Raw genomic sequence first — 16,576 nt, 5'->3', positions numbered from 1 at the left:
TCTGACGGAACTACCTGAGGCTTAAAAAGTCCCAGATCACTCAGTGCCTTACTTTGTTTCAATACTGTGCTCAAAGAATTCACATCAATCTGTTATGAGGAGACAAGCATGGGATTCTGGGTCTCTGTAGCATGACAGAACATCACATCAACAAAACCACTGCTGTCAGCTGAGGGAGGTGAAGGGAAAGAAGTAGATGAAAAATGGAAGAAAAGCATCAAGACAAGTGGATACTGTCACAAACATTTCTATCAATCACAAAACTGCATAAACCCCAAAATATTTCTGTTAGTCGTATAGCGTCGATTCATATAACTAAGTTTACTTGTCACCCGGGGAATGGAAGTACAATACTGCATGAATGTGTTTTGTCACTCCAGAACTTCTTTTTTCTTAATGGAGACATGACACATGCAAATAATTTCATCTCTGCTTGCTGCACTTAGGATGTAATGCTTAAAGTCCAGCTTAGACATATTGTATGTATTAGTTTCGCAAAAAACTCATACCCCCGCCCACCTCAAAAAAGTCCATAATAAAGAAGATCTGGAAAACAGCATAACACACTCATCATCACCGAGGTCATAACTCTTCGTTTTGTCTCTATGATTAGGCTTTTCCTTAAGCTTGTGATCTGTAGAAATCCACTGCTAAAAGTGTAAAATGAATATCCATCTATACCCCAGCTGTCATTAGATGAGAGACGGGCCAAAGCCTGGACAGGTCACCAGTTTGTTGCAGGGCTAACACAGAGGGACAGACAATCATTCATTTACACCTAAAGCCAATTGAGAACCACCAGTTAATCTAACGTAATTATCACTGAACTGGGAAAAGGCCAGAGAACCCATAGAGCAACTACAGGCGTCAAGGGCTGGTGTCCTGCAGGTTTTAGATGTGTCCTTGATCCAACCCAGCTTATTTAAATGGCTAAATTACCTCCTCAACTTGTCTTGAAGTTCTCCAGAGGCCTGGGAATGAAATAGTGATCTAAAACCTGCAGGACACCAGCCCTTGAGGCCTGGACTTGGACACCCCTGCCATTGAGTATGGAAACTGAAGAGAAAGGTACCAGCTAGCTGGTGGATTCAAACCGAGAACCCTCTTGCTTTAACTTTGTGTCATAGTGCCACATTTATGACCAATATCCTCATTCTCTTTTTCTGTTCAATAACACTGAGTGCAATTCTTTTTTTCTGACAGCATTGTATTTTATTCTGTTGTACATAATATTTTATTTAACTGTATTCTATTGTGTACAGTATCTCATTCTTATTCTCTTATCCTATTCCAGTGTTTTTTTCTTAATCTGTGTAACTTTGTAACTAATTTGTAATTGCTGTAACCTCACTGTCCACTTTCTGCTGTAACAAAACAAATTTCCCACGTGTGGGCCTAATAAAGGTTACCTTATCTTATACACAGTGTTGGGGAGTAACGGAATACATGTACCGCCGTTACGTATTTAAAATACAAAATATGAGTAACTGTATTCCGTTACAGTTACCGCTTAAACAGGTGGTATTCAGAATACAGTTACTTTGTTGAAATAAATGGATTACACTGCGGTACTTTCCTGTTTCATATAGTCGCGGGTCAGGACTGTTTGGGTTTTGTTTGACAGCTACGTTCTGTTGTTCCAGGCGGCAGCGTTACGGTTGCCATGGTTACAGGGCGACGCTCTCTCTCTCTCTCTGGGACTGTGTGTTTCCTGGGTGAGAGAGCGCCTTTTCGTTGTTGTTGTTGTTGTGCTAAGCTAACAGGCAGAATGCTACAAGCATAGCTCTAAAGTATGTAGCATCATGGGCAGTATAGTCCGTGTTGCAGGGAGAATGGACTGCCATACACGTTATGGGTCTGTGAGCGCGAGGAGGGAGAAAAAGGGGAGTGGAAAGGTAGGAGTTGTCATCGAGGAAAAACGGCAGCTGGAAGCATGTAAATATAATAATAACCACTTCAGCCAAGAAGAGAGCCTGACGAGCCCAGTTGTAAGTAAGCTATTAGGACTCGACTGTACACCGTGTTCGTGTTTTCCTCCGAAAACAATAAGTTCCGTTGGAGCAGTCTTTCAACGCCTCTCTCTGTCTCTCGCAAGAAAAGTTGACCCACACAACAAAGTAAAGCTATTTTTCGGCTACGAGCCGACAGGGACCCCGCCGTATTAGTCAGAGGTCCCTTTACTACAGTTCGGAGTCGCGGACCTTCAGTAATAGTAATAAATCACACAGCAATAGTACATTCACGTTGTTGTAAAAAGCATGATAATATATTAAGTAATCCAAAGTATTCAGAATACGTTACTGTCATTGAGTAACGTAACGGAATACGTTACAGAATACATTTTGGGGCATGTATTCTGTATTCTGTAATGGAATACATTTTAAAAGTAACCTTCCCAACACTGCTTATTATAGAACTAAAACAATAAATAAATAAATGTTTACATAGTACAACGGAAACATAAAACTGGCTGATTTTACTGTTATTTGAAAAATGTATAATCACAACACCCACACTTGTTTTTAAAGTTTGGCCAGGGGAATGTTTGCCATGTCATCTCGCAATATGTTTTGCTTGCCCTTGCAGTAGGATTTAGATGATTTCAGATCCATAGGAACACATTGTGCTCTGTTCTTTTTCCAGCTAGTCAGCCCAATATTAAAGTCTGCAGTATTCCTATGATAAATGTACTACCAGCATACAAAGGTCAGCTTCATAATCACTACTGCACACATGTGCACACACACACACACACACACGCACGCACGCACGCACGCACGCACACACACACACACACACTTGATGGCTGCATGTGGTCACTGTTACACCCAATAAAATATACCACAGCCCTAATCATAATAAAATAACAGCAATGGCTAAAACCACAATAAGTAAAAGGGCTGATGAACCACCTCCTCTGGCTTCTTTTACTAAATTTAAGACGAGGGTAAACTCACTTTTACTGCACTCATGGCCAGCAGTGGTCCAATATAATACATGAGTATTATAATTCAGCTCCCTTCAAACCTTTCTCCATGTGTAAGATGAAATGCAAACAATATATGGAGGTAATGTAAAATGTTGACGTAGTCCTCAAAAATATTATTGCTGTGCTCTTGGCATTATGGCAATTAATTTCACTTAAAGTTTTTAGAAATTGTGTTTTTAAAATTGTAAAAATACCCATACAATCAAACAAATGGTTAATTTTAAAACCTGTTTTTGATATTGCGTTGGAAATAAACTGCCTCACTTGTCTTTTATGTGCCAAAAATGTATATACCTGTTAAACACATTTCTTTCTATATCCTATATCCAGTTTCACTTTGTTCCATTAACCTGTGTCTCTCGGTGTCCCGCTGTGTTTCAACAGGAAGCTAAAGCGAATGCAGAAGAAAACTGTACCAATTAGGATTAAATGAACAAAAGCTCAAAAAAGATATAAAAATCTGGAATAAAGATGGCAAACATAAAACAAAGACGGGGTATTTTGAGGTCAAAAGGTATACAACATGAAAGAGATGGTGGAAAAAGGGGCAAAGCACTCAAATTGTTTATGGTGTGATCAGTGACAGGTCAACCAGATGGTTCTTTAGGGATAGCGGGGGGGGGGGGGGGGGGGGGGGGAAGCTGCAGAAAAAGTCAACACTCACTATTATTATTTCATCAGTTCCACATAGAGAGACATCTGAAGAAGTCAGACAGAGTCCCTGATTTTGCAAATATTTGCCCCGTTTTGTGAGAGCAGCTCACTGAGTGGTGCGCATAGATCAAGGTGAGTTGTCAGGAAAGTGACCCAACACTCTGATCGACACTGTGCAGCCGCGGCAAGTGAAACAAAAGTTCCCCAAAGGGACTGAGATATTGCAGCTTCAACAAAAACACTTTATGTTTGCTGCTGCCTAACCATAGTCTGTACTTTCAAAACCTGCTGTTTGACCAATGTTGGAAAGAAGAATATTTGATGCTAAAGCTAATTATGGTTAAAAGTCTATTTTATCTACAGATGATTAAGGAACATGGAATAATTTATCATATTATAGCGTACAAATAGAACCTAGGTAGAACAAACATTGCATGATTGAGTCTAAATCTTTAGTGTCATCTCACAGTTGGGGTTACTCAAACCTGATTTAGACATCTGTGGTAAATCTTTGCAGCACCTAGGATGAAACTCAATGGGTATACCAACATCATACCTTGTCGTCACATACTGGCGGTTTTTTTTGTGGTGACAGATGGCAGAAATAAATAAAGCGCTAGGACTTTTTTTACCTTGCCGTTTCCACTTCTTTGTACATTTCCTCAGATCTATTCCAATAGTTTCAGCAATGTCCCTCCTTATATTGATGTTATGATTATTATCCCTAATATGGAGATGGTGATTGTTATTCTCTGACAAATCAAAATCTGTAGCAAAAGAGTAGCCAAGAAACGCACAGGAAGTTGTCCCAACGACAATGCTGAAATACCAGTTTTATGATTGATGTCTCCGACATTAGTTCAACTTTCATTTCGAATTACAATAACTTCTAACCAGAACTAGATATCATCATAAAAAAAAAAAAAAACTGAGCAGATATAAATGTTTGTGTGGCCAGCATTTGTCGCAAATTAGCTCTTTTCAAGAAGGTTGTTCTACATAAGACATTATGCAAAATAGATTATGCCTTATGTAGAACACATATTATATATTATGCTAATAATTTAGTGTATTAGATCATTATTATTTATGCATTAAAAACCAAAATTGCACAGTTTAAATGCTGAGGGCTAGGTTAAATGTTACGTTTTTAAATAAGCATTACGATGAAGGGGGGGTTTAAAAGATGAAGACGGAAGAGCCAAAGGGGGTATTTAAAGTGAGATCACAACAGGCTGTGAAGCATGGTGAGAAAGGAAGAGAACAAGGCCTGACAGAGTTCTTTGGAGGGAAAAGTCATGGAGGACACTGACAGAACAGAATCAGCGGTCTGTAACCAACTGAACACTCAAAATGTGTAGACCGCGTGCATGTACGCATACATGCAAGTGCATGGGTATACTCGCTCAAAGGTTTCCACTGTGATAGTGATTGATTACAATGTATGTGTCTGTGCATGCTTGTCTGCATGTAAATGTTGCTGAGTGTGCACATTTGAGTCCTTTAGCAGTTCCAGAGTTCCACAGAGGCAATGAACCAAAAGAAAACCTAAAGGGAACTATACCAAAAACACTCAGATAAGCATTATCAATCACACATTTTCTCTCTCTTGTGACAGACAGACAGACGCACAGATAGACACAGGTATGTACCTTTTCTGTATTCAAGAAGGAGAGATATTGTACATTTGCAGACATTGTAGCAACATTTAAAAAAAGAACTAAACAAATGGCCACAGAGAAAAATGGGAGTGAAGCCAGAAAGAGGGCAAAAAAGACAGAGGAAAGGAGAAACATTAGGAGAAACAGAAAGAGGGAGAGACAAAGACGAGAAAAAAATCAATACAAGTGAGATGGCAGCAATGGAGGGAAAGAGGTCACAAATCACCAGAGCCAATACTTTGTGTGCCAGTAATGTATGTGTGCGTGTTTGTGCATGTGTAGATGTGGAGTCACGGGTCATTGCTACCAGACTAATAACCACTCACACTTTGGCTAATGGAGACAAAGTAAGTAACCTGGTACACAACATGTCATTAGCACACTTCAAGGCTAATGGAGATATACTGTGTTTGTACGCATATGGCTTAAGCAAACACTGGAGAAATGCCCTTCGCAATAACGGGTAACTTTTTGTTTCTTTTATGTGCGGCTTTGACTGAAAGCCCAACAGTATCAAGTTAGCTAGCTTTATATATATATATAAATAAATAATTTTCTGCATAATTGCAACTTATCCAGAAAGTAAAGTTTACAACACCTTCTAAGGACTTTTTATTGAAATTTAAAAAATATACAGATTTCACCTTGGGAAATGTATGCAAGCCCATGCAACAGACAGCGTCTCTATAGGACACACAAATCCCTTTGGGGGTTGCATCAGGAAGGGCATCTAGCATCAAAACTCTGCCAAGTCAAACACGTGAAGCTACCCACTGTGGCAACCCCTGGTGAATAAGGGAGCTGGCGACAGTAGCTTCTGCACTGACAGAAGACACTGTGGAAGCAGGCAGTCCATTGTAAAATCAGTGCATCACTAAGCATGCATTCATATTTTACTTATCTTTTTAAACTTTGTTATATAAAAAAAAGCTTGATTTCTATTACTGAGCTTTATGTAATCACAAAAATTGCAATAAACATACTTTTTAAAAAAATTCAACATTGCTCCATTATTCAGTCCTCAATATTTAATCTTTCAAGACAGTAAATCATCACTGATTACCCTTTTGTTTTGTTTTTTCTCTGATTTTCCACACTTAATGTCTGCATTTCTGTTACTCTACTTATACGAGCAGTAAAATGAAACAGGGCACACAGAGCTTTTTAACACAACTTTTGGTTGTTTTACATTTGCTGTGTTTGTTTATCTATTTCATTCTATCCCCAGAATCAAATTTCTCTGTGTTTCAACACTTAATCTGACTTTACATTTTCTGCTAAAATATGAGAAGACAGGCAGAGAGAGGTGGACAGGAGGCACAACAGGATCCATATCGTCTTTCTCCTCAGTGTGACTCCCTGATAGCTGTTGGCCTTTTCAGTCCTCTTAAAGATACCCTCCATCAACATCTCTCCTTCAGCCCCTACTTCTCTCCCCTGTTTCCTCAAGCTCAGGTTTTTATCTGACTTTGCTCACTCCAGTTTCAGGCAGTGGAAATTAGAGTAGAGCACAAAACAGCATGAGGCAGAGAGAAAGGAAAAGAAAAGAAAGGAGAACGGCAAGTAAGGAGATGGGACAGTGGGGAAGAGAGGGAGAAAGAAAACAGATAATAAAAGCAGTATGGGAGTCAAAGCTTCTAGCTGTGCTGCTGAAACAGCAGGAAACAAAGAGAAGTAAACAGCTTACAGAGTATAGGTTTTACCAAAGACAAACAGATAAACAGTGCACACACAGTAAATTCAAAGACCCTACAATAGATTTCTAAGCGATTAACTAAAACTGTGTACTATAATACTGTATCTATCTATACAGATATATACATATATCTAGCATTTGTAATTAGTTTTCTAATTTCATTGCCTATATTTTCAAAGTGAACTAAAAGCTTTGTCTGACACCAAAAAAGGCGTTCTCTCATCATTTCGACTGTGTTGTTTGCACTTTTCATCTGTTTATTTAGAGCAGAGAAATTATTGCCCATTATTGTAATCAAATTGCTGTTATCAAACAACAACAACAACAACAATGACTTAACGCAATCTTCGATATCACCAGCTCTATTTAATTATTCAGTTGCCATATTTTGTATGTGTATACTGATTATTGTGTGCTTGAGATGAAATTTCCTAGAGCAGCAAATTATGCAAACTAAAACACATCTTGAGCAGTTCCAAAATCCAAAACTTCCAAAACTTAATCCATGTTTGACCAAGACCCGAGGATTACTCTTTTCTATTTATATAACACCAAATCATAATAACAGATTCCTCGAAGCACTTGATATTGTAAGGTAAAGGCCCTACAATAATACAAAGAAAACCCCAACAACCACATGAACACCTATGAGCAAGCACTTTGGTGACAGTGGGAAGGAAAAACTCGCTTTTAACAGAAAGAAACCTCTGACAGAGACAGGCTGAGGGAGGGGCGGCCATCTGGTCGACAGGTTGGATGTGAGGGGAGGAAGAGAGGACAATTTCAACAGACAGGACAGACAGTAGAACTCGGAAATATGATATTTGATATTAATATATAAAATGAGCTTTATACACAATTACAAATCTACTGTAGAAACATAATAAAAAGAACTTGATGTATGTGGGGGGGTTATCTTAGACTGGGTGATCGAAATTATGTTAATAACTAAGTGTCAATTACTAGACAAGAGGACAGTTTAAAGCCATGGTTCATTAATTAAACAGAAAAATCCTCTCAGTAACATATAACTCAAAACACAGCAGCTAGCAAACAGCTGATGGAAGACTAATAAATGACTAGCAGCTGCACATGAAGTCAGTACTGAGCACTGAGAGACAGAGGAGGAAAGAAAGAGGGAAGATCTGAGGGCAAGACTGTGAGCATAAACTCATGAATAAACAAAACTGATGACAGCACGCCAACTTACCATCTTATTAACAGTTTTGTTTTGTGTTTGTGCTCTCAGCAAAAAAGTTAGTACTCAAATATTAGAAAGCAGTAAGACAGATGAAAAGGGAAAACATTTTTTTAAAGTATGTTTAAGAAATCAAATACAAGCAACACAATGGGGATATGATGCTATAGTTGAAGAGAAATTACTACTATTTTAATTTACCTTCTATGAAAATAGTATTTAACACTATATGCATACGAACCTTTGTTTCTGTGTCTGATTTGGTTAAGAACTGAAGCAGACACCAACTAGAACATCAAAGAAAGAACGTATACATACAGCACAATTTCTGCTTCCGGGATGTTCTTTGCAACAAAATATATTTATTTATTAGGGGTGCAACGATACTCGTATCGATATTGAACCGTTCGATACAGTGCTTTCGGTTCGGTACGCATATGTATCGAACAATACAAAATTTTTAATTTATTTTATCAACTTTCCTTCTGACGATGCTGTCTGTGTGGAGCGCTCAGTGGATCTGCGCTCGACAGTGCAGCTTAGGCGGAATAGTCGAACGCAGATCCACTGAGCGCAGGGCAAGCTAGCGAGACAGAAGTTAAGCTCTCGTTGCAACATGGCAAATTGAACCTCCCCCACCCTCATTCAGATCTGGCGTTTGGAATTATTTTGGTTTTCATGTGACGTATGACCCTGAAGGTAAGCACGTCATGGACAAAAGTAAAACAGTATGTTGGATGTGCCACGCAATGCTCAGTTACATTGGTGGGAACTAGTGTGTTAGCGCAGTTAGCTCGTTAACGTGTTGGCCGTCTAGCCCCATGCACGGGGCGATCCGCGGTAGCTCGTTAACGGAGATTTGCCGTGTTGTGGCGTTAACGTCATTTCAGATTAACGCTGACAGCACTAGTGGGAACACAACGAATATGACTGCACATTTATGCCGACATCATCCTAGTGCAAAGACAAGTGGAAGCAGACAAAAGCAACAAGCATGCATGCTACAAACTTTACCCGAGTCATTTAGACAGCCGTTAGCACATTGTTCGCCTTATGGGGACCTGATATGTTTAATATGCTGCTGAGAATACAGCCCAGAAGAAGGGTATAGTATAGCTTTTATTTTGGAAAGAGACATTTCTCTGTAATAAACTCTCTTTTCCAAAGATGAGTGATTTCTTGATCAGATAGATTTATTTTTTTATTACTTTGTTGTTTCAGCGACATTAAATTTAAAAACTGTACTTTTTAGTTAAAATATATATTTATAATTTTAATAAATGACAAATTAAAAAAACATGAACATTTGTTTGTATCGAAAAAATATCGAACCGTGACACCAAAGTATCAAACCGAACCGTGAATTTTGTGTATTGTTGCACCCCTAATATATATATATATATATATATATATATATATATATATATATATATATGGGGAGAGAGAGAGAGAGATATGCATAAGCCAAAATAACAATTCTGATTTATGCTGCTGGTTGTTGACCCAATTGTTTTTTCCAGCCAAGCATGTGTTTCAGTTTTGCTTGCTCTGGGGACCAAAGCTTATTATCAAGCAGGTGGAAACCCATAAGCTGAGCTCACGTCAACCTTAAGTCTAAGAAACCAGGTTGTGTATATCTTTGTATTCCTGCCAAAGCAACAGCATGATTCATCATTACCTAGCCTGCAGAGTAATACCATGTGCTGTCAAGCGACAAGTGTGGAACTTTGGCTGCGATCCAGTACATCGTTGTGGATCCCATTAAACTGTCCTCTGAACATCGCAGTACAGCACTGGCAGTGGGACAGCTGTGTACACACATCTGACATGTGACCTACCTTTCTGGACAAATAAAACATCTGAATAATGGATTTAACCTGTGAGCTTCCAGTGTACCAGTGAGACAAAAAATTTGGACACATCACAAAGAGCAAAATATCAACAGGGCCAGACACTGACAAATGCCCAGATAAATCAAAAGGGAAAGGGGGACTTAATTGACTATGCAGTGTAGGCATGTTAAAAGCCCATTTTAATGGTCTGATTTTAAATAACATGTAATACAAACAACCTCTGTATGATGTATGGCAAGTAACATCTGTGTCAAATATATGTGTAAATGATAAATACACCTCTTGTTCAAAGCTGCATGCTTACAGCTCATTTTCTGTTTTCACAGTGTTTAAAAATTATTATTATTTTGTTTTGGTATCAGTAAATGAATTAATTTAAATACATTACATTTTTGTCACCTGTCATTATAAGGATAGTCATGACCCCCAAAACTGAATCACTGAATCAAAAGACATGTCATTTGCCCCATATTTTGAAGGATACTGTTTATAACTATAATCATGAACTACACTTTCACACACTTACAATTAAATAAAAAAACAAAAAACAAAACAAAACATAGAGATCACAATTAATTGAAGATGAGTTTTTCTATGAATAGAGTGGCAGAAAAATTTTAACTATGTATTCTATGAAGTCTATGTTGTGGTTACAGGACTAAGATGGACAGATTCTACACTTATAATGCCTTGCCTACCTTAGTCACTACAAGCCAGTTAGAAACAGATTTTGCAAAATCGTACACATACACCAGAAAGCTCCTCCACCAATACATAATTCTTAGATTTTAATGAGTTAAGTCTAAATATGTTGAGCATTTTTGCTATTTTCTAGTTTGTTTGTTTTTTAAAAAGCAATTTATTTTCCAGCTGTTTCGACGTAAAAGTACAGTTGGGTTTTGTTTTTTCATCCAAAAAAATCTCTCTCAAAAAGTTTGACAGTTGCCTTACAGCCACTTTCTGCTAAAGTCCAAGTAAATCTCTATTTAGATGTGTGTGCTAGCTTTTGCTTACCTGAGTTTTCGTCAACCCTTTCCTCCACAGTGTGGTCTTTCTGATGGACCCACTCGCTGTTGCACTTGAAGTAAATCTGTGTGGCAGGCGTTGCTTTGCAGTAGAGATTGACGGGCTTATTCTTGACAATGTAGCCTTCCTCAGGTTCAAACAGGAAGTGAGGTAAGGGTTCCGGTGGGTCAGAAGGGAAGGTTTCTGGGAGCTCACTCAGACTCAGGAAATCTTCGTCATCTCTCACTGCAAAGAGAAGGAAAATTTAAGTGTTCAAATGTTTTTCCCCTGTTCATTAGTCTGTTTTAAGAAAGAAGCCGGAACTGTGAATCTTGTATTCATTCAATTGCTTTGATTTCATCAGTAATATCTGTTTTATCCAAACTACTATGCTTTCCCCCCCTCATCATTATACAGTACACCTGCTTATGGAGTCCAGTTATAGCACTCTGTTAGCCATTAGAGCCATAAGAAAAAGACGTTCTTGGCTTTGTATGTGTCTTAACTTTATAAGTTAATAAAATTAAGACTGTACAATGAAGGAAAACTGATTGAAAGAGGGCAAAAAGAGTAAAGCTCCTGAACAAGCATACAACAAAAACTTGGGAGCTAGTCACTGGAGCTATCCTTTATGAGATTACTCACAGCAGTAAGCCAAGCAGACAAAGTACACTGATTTAGCCTGAATTTAGCAACAAATTGGTTGCCAGTTGACAAGACTAATCAGGGGCTTTTGTTCATTTTCAGTGGGAGCACATACAAGTTCTGGATTTGGAGAAATACCCATGAAGATTTGCAGTGTGAGTTGCTGTCAGAAAAAAAAAACCTGCAGTATTTGTCCATCTTAAATCACAAACTAATCAAATATACATTTACATGCCTGTAACTTACAGCACTACCTCTCTCATGCAGAGTCAAAGCTGTACAGGTAGGGTCAACACCAGGGTTTAAAATGCATGGAATAATCTGGAGCAGCATACTGGCATCTCCAATTTACAGAAACCAAATCATATTCAGGTGAAGATTTTATAATATAAAGTCAGTTTATATTTTTTTTGTGCGGAAGTCTGGTATTGCTACCAGTTAATGCCATGGAGTTGCTCACTTAAAGCAGATGGTCACACTTATGCCTCCTTTTTTCCCTTCTCATTGCTATAATGTGTTCATGTTATAGATATCAATAAAGTTGTGATCATGGCACAGCATCTGGCCAGTTGTACACAACAGATGTGAGCAATCAAAAACTTTTTTTTAAAGTGGCATTTAATTTCAGATGTACAAAAGAGGTTGTGTGCCTGATTCTGTATGTCAGTCAAAGACACAGAGGCTTTATCGCCCAGAAATTAACAAAATGGTAATATGTTATGAATTTAAAAAGGGGAATGTATTACCACGCTAGACAGTGTGGTAAGGTTTAAGGTAATGGACCTTATTGGACTGGTGTAGCCTTTAGTGTCACCATTACATTGGGTCAGTCATAAGTTTAAATTTAAACTAATAATGCTCTTTAGTTTGACTTGCCATATCCCACCTTCAGCAGCCATATTTACCCCTGATTGAGAGTAAATGTAAACAAAATATGAATCAATGTACACAACAGTGAGCCAAAACCATAAATTTTCTAAACAAACAAACAAAAAACTAATTATCAATAACATAATTATAACCTCCATCCATTTTATTCAGATTTTAAATCTACAACTTTTCCTTTATATGTTTTTGGAAAACATGAAGAAGAGCAAATAAAGAAATGGGCAGGGAAAATATATACACACAGGCAGGAAATGACTGAATAAACTGAATGGCTGACCCCGAGGCCATCAGGAACTTTATCCTCCTCTCAGTCCATCCTGCTCCCTTACCTCCAACATCTTTTCACTTCTCGCCCACCCATGACCTCAATCAAAGCGACACCTGGAATGTTTTGTCACCAGGTTGCCAAGGTCGCCAAAACACAGAGGATTACAAGAGCCGGTGGGAGGGAGAAGAGCTAGGGTCTCATTCTCTCTCTCTCTCACAGACACATACACACACAGAGGCAGACACAATACACTTATTTTCCGAAAGTTCATACAAACACACACTTGCTCTCGCACACAAACAAATGTTTTTAACGTATAAGTTTCCTCCACTCCATCACCTTCCAGTTTCATTTGGACCTTGTGGACTGTCTAGACCTCTGTATGTATGTGTGCGCCTCTGTGTGTGACTGCCTCACCTGGAGATCTGTGACTCATCGGAAAATTTAAATACAGAACGCTACTGACACAACGTCATGGTTTTTCAGGCCAAATTTTTCAATTCTCCAATTGCACATAAACTGTGCTGTGAATACACACAAAAGCAGCATCCAAAAAAACGACACATAAATGTGTTTATGTGCTTATGCACATGCATACACAATCTTCCATTCCTCAACCATATCCATTTGTGCGCATGTGTAATTGTGGCCCTTATCTTGGAGAATAGAAATGTGCTGTGGGGCTAGAAGCTAAAAGCAGCTTAGGTAAAACATCAAGACACAAATAGGGGGAAAATGAGTAGGCAGCGTCCCTACTTTGATGTCACGAAGCTGACATTTTCTCTCTTAGTTCTGTAATTAGTTCTCTGAGAGTATGGAAATTGGTAGACATTTTCACTGTATAATTTCATTATCTGTGGGAAATTTTCTCCAACACTTGGTTATTTATCCAGTGTCATATTCAGCCATTTCTCTGTTAGTTTCTCACTTGCTGCACCGCCTTCTCTGTATAGCTATTTTTTGCTCCTTTTTTCCCCTTCATGAACCTGCTTTTGCTTTTACGCCCCTACTGCTTTTCACTTCGCCCCAATAATCATTCTCACCCTCATCTGTCATTCAGAGAGCTGAAGGGGTTCATGGCTCTGGAGCGACAGCTATAAATTATTGATTGGCACAAGAAACATGATAGCTAGAAAAGAGTGTTGGTGGAATGAGAAAATGGGAAGGATGGAGGGGGGAAAAATCTCTATGAATAAAAGCTTTGTTTCCCAAATGCTTACTGTTTCCTTCCACTTCTGCATCTTCCCTGTGCCTTCGTCTCCTCTCACAGCGCATCACTTTTGCCTTTTCCATCTGTTTTCCTCTTCTAAACCTTATCCCTCTTTCTTGTTTCACCACCTCCTTACACACCCACCTACCCCTCTCCCCCCGATCTCCTGACAGGGTGACTTAAAGATCCTAACAGCCCAGCTCATAAACGTCTTGCCTGAATGCTGTCACCACTAATGGATGGCTGTAGCAGAACAATGTCCAGGTGCGATTTACAGTATGTTGTAAATATGTGCCACTGGCTAAAACCCCATTTATTCCCTCCTTGAAGTCAGTAGGGAAGCCCACCTTAGAATACCTACAAACCAAACCAATAAATATCTGTAAATCTGCTAAAAACATATATCATCAGAGGCAACTAATCATCTCTGAACGTCAGACAATATTATGACCACTGGAATCAGTATAGAAGTCAATAGGTTACTGACAGATTGAGCAAAAAAAAAGCAAACAATGCTGAAATAATTTAACATGGTATGCAGCAACCCCCTGTTGACAAGACAAATACTACAATATTTGTACAGTAAAAACAACAGGCTACTCACAGACTTTGCATGACTTAATGGTTTGCATCAGTAATACATTTTTGGGTTTGAATGGTTTCCATAAAACAAGGTTAATTTTACATGAAAAAGTGCAATATGAGCAGTATTTGATACTTTTTAAATCTTCCTGTTAGTTACAGGAGTAACAAACAAATATGTAAACAATTTGAAAAGCTGATGCTGGAGAGTGCAAAAAAAATGCATTCATTCCTCCAACCTAATGCCAAACAAAGCCAAACTTAGTGCCATATAAGGTCAAAATGCCTCTTGAGTAGGAGCATGTATGTGTGTCTGGGTCTTGTTTTGTTGGCACTGCAAGTAGCATGCGATGCCTATCAGTGCAGTAGCCGTGGAAATCATGAAATCATACTTCTTAATGTCTTATCGGTTAGTTTCAATCTGTAGCAGCTGCAAAAACATTCACTTTCTGAGAAACGGCTATGCTCTAACTCACACACACACACACACACACACACACACACCGTAAATAGACATAAAATGGTAGCCACCCACCCCCACCCCTTTACCCCTAATCCAACCACTATTGACAGCATACACACAACCACAGACAACCAAACAAACCTAAAACAATCCATATCTTTACAGCCAAATTACACAACTCACACATACAAAAACAAAGGAAAATGCACACACTTGCACAAACGTAAAGGTGCAAAAGTGTTTTTATGCACCAAAGGATTCCCATATTTCTCTGTTCTCTAGCTCTCGCTCTTCCTCTCTGGTTGTGTCTCTCACAAACACACATTGTTTTATGAACACAACAAATACAATTTTCCCATTACTTACACTCATTTTTTCCTGCACACACATATGGACAAAAACACATCCTTTACACTTTAACAGATTCAACTTAAAATGACCTATTTGAATCTTGAAAGGTTTAGGGAGGTGATTCAGGGAGTATAGGGAGGTGAAGAGAAAGATGAAAACTGAGAAGACTGAGAGATGATGGCCCAGCAGAGGGCTAATGTATCATTGCCGTGGAATTGGATATATGATGTCAACCATTCTCTCTCTTGCTCGCTCTCTCTCTCTCTCTCTCTCACACACACACACACACACACACACACACACACACACACACACACACACACACACACACACACACGCAAAACAAAAAGACAAGCAGCAGGTCCACAAACATGCAACCACACCCGCCCAAAGCATCTGTTCATGCAAGCTCGTGCGCACACACACGCACAGATAGACAGTACTCTAAAGCAGCGGTCCCAACCCCCGGGCCTCGGACCGGTACCGGTCCGTGAGTCGTTTGATACCGGGCTGCAAGAGTTGAGGCTCAGGTGTGAAATGTATGGTTTTCAGGGTTTTTATCAGTTTTCAGGGTTATTTTGTTATCGTTTTTATCGTTAACTTGGTTTTCCTGGGTCTTTTCACGTGTGTTATGAATAAATCTTTTTTCGGTACCGGTACTAGTTTTATTTTGTTGTATTTATCCGAGACACCTTAAAAGCCGTAAAGGTCGGGCATAAACCGGTCCGTGGCGCAAAAAAGGTTGGGGACCTCTGCTCTAAAGAACATAATAATATCAGCCATGTCTATAGAGCAGCAGTTGAGCATTTCTGATTTCCTGTTGTCTTCCTTCTCTTTCTCTCGTTCAGCTGCTTTCAGGATTTGCTGTCATTGCAGACAGATTTTAATATTCTCTTTTGTTTACCCATCTCCTGTTAAATTATTCATCCTTTGAAATAGCTATATGTGTGGGTAAGGATCCATTTACCCACTTTTGCCTGAAGGTATACCTGTAAACCAAGAGAACTGAGCAGAATAACAGAGCAATTTCATTATTAATAAAACCATTATTAAAGATTTATATACTGTATATTGTTATTATAGTAGGGTATGTTTCTCCAACTAATTTCATCT

The 16,576-nt window shown here is 38.8% G+C and overlaps 1 protein-coding gene across 2 annotated transcripts in view; it reads right to left on the bottom strand.

Annotated features, from left to right (window-relative positions):
- Window positions 1–16,576, bottom strand: part of unc5ca (unc-5 netrin receptor Ca) — a 189,972-nt gene that overhangs the window by 87,726 nt on the left and 85,670 nt on the right. For both annotated transcript variants that reach the window (XM_085475563.1, XM_085475564.1), the window contains exon 2: window positions 11,066–11,302. In XM_085475563.1, coding sequence (XP_085331689.1) covers window positions 11,066–11,302 — 237 coding nt within the window. The remainder of the gene's footprint in view (window positions 1–11,065; window positions 11,303–16,576) is intronic.

Source organism: Copadichromis virginalis, linkage group LG12, assembly GCF_057382275.1.
Source record: "Copadichromis virginalis isolate Kocher_CV1m ecotype Utaka linkage group LG12, C_Virginalis_male_GT1.1, whole genome shotgun sequence".
In the NCBI taxonomy this organism is placed as follows: Eukaryota; Metazoa; Chordata; class Actinopteri; order Cichliformes; family Cichlidae; genus Copadichromis; species Copadichromis virginalis.
Note: the sequence above shows the minus strand (reverse complement) of the source record. Positions and strands in the feature narration are given on the sequence as shown.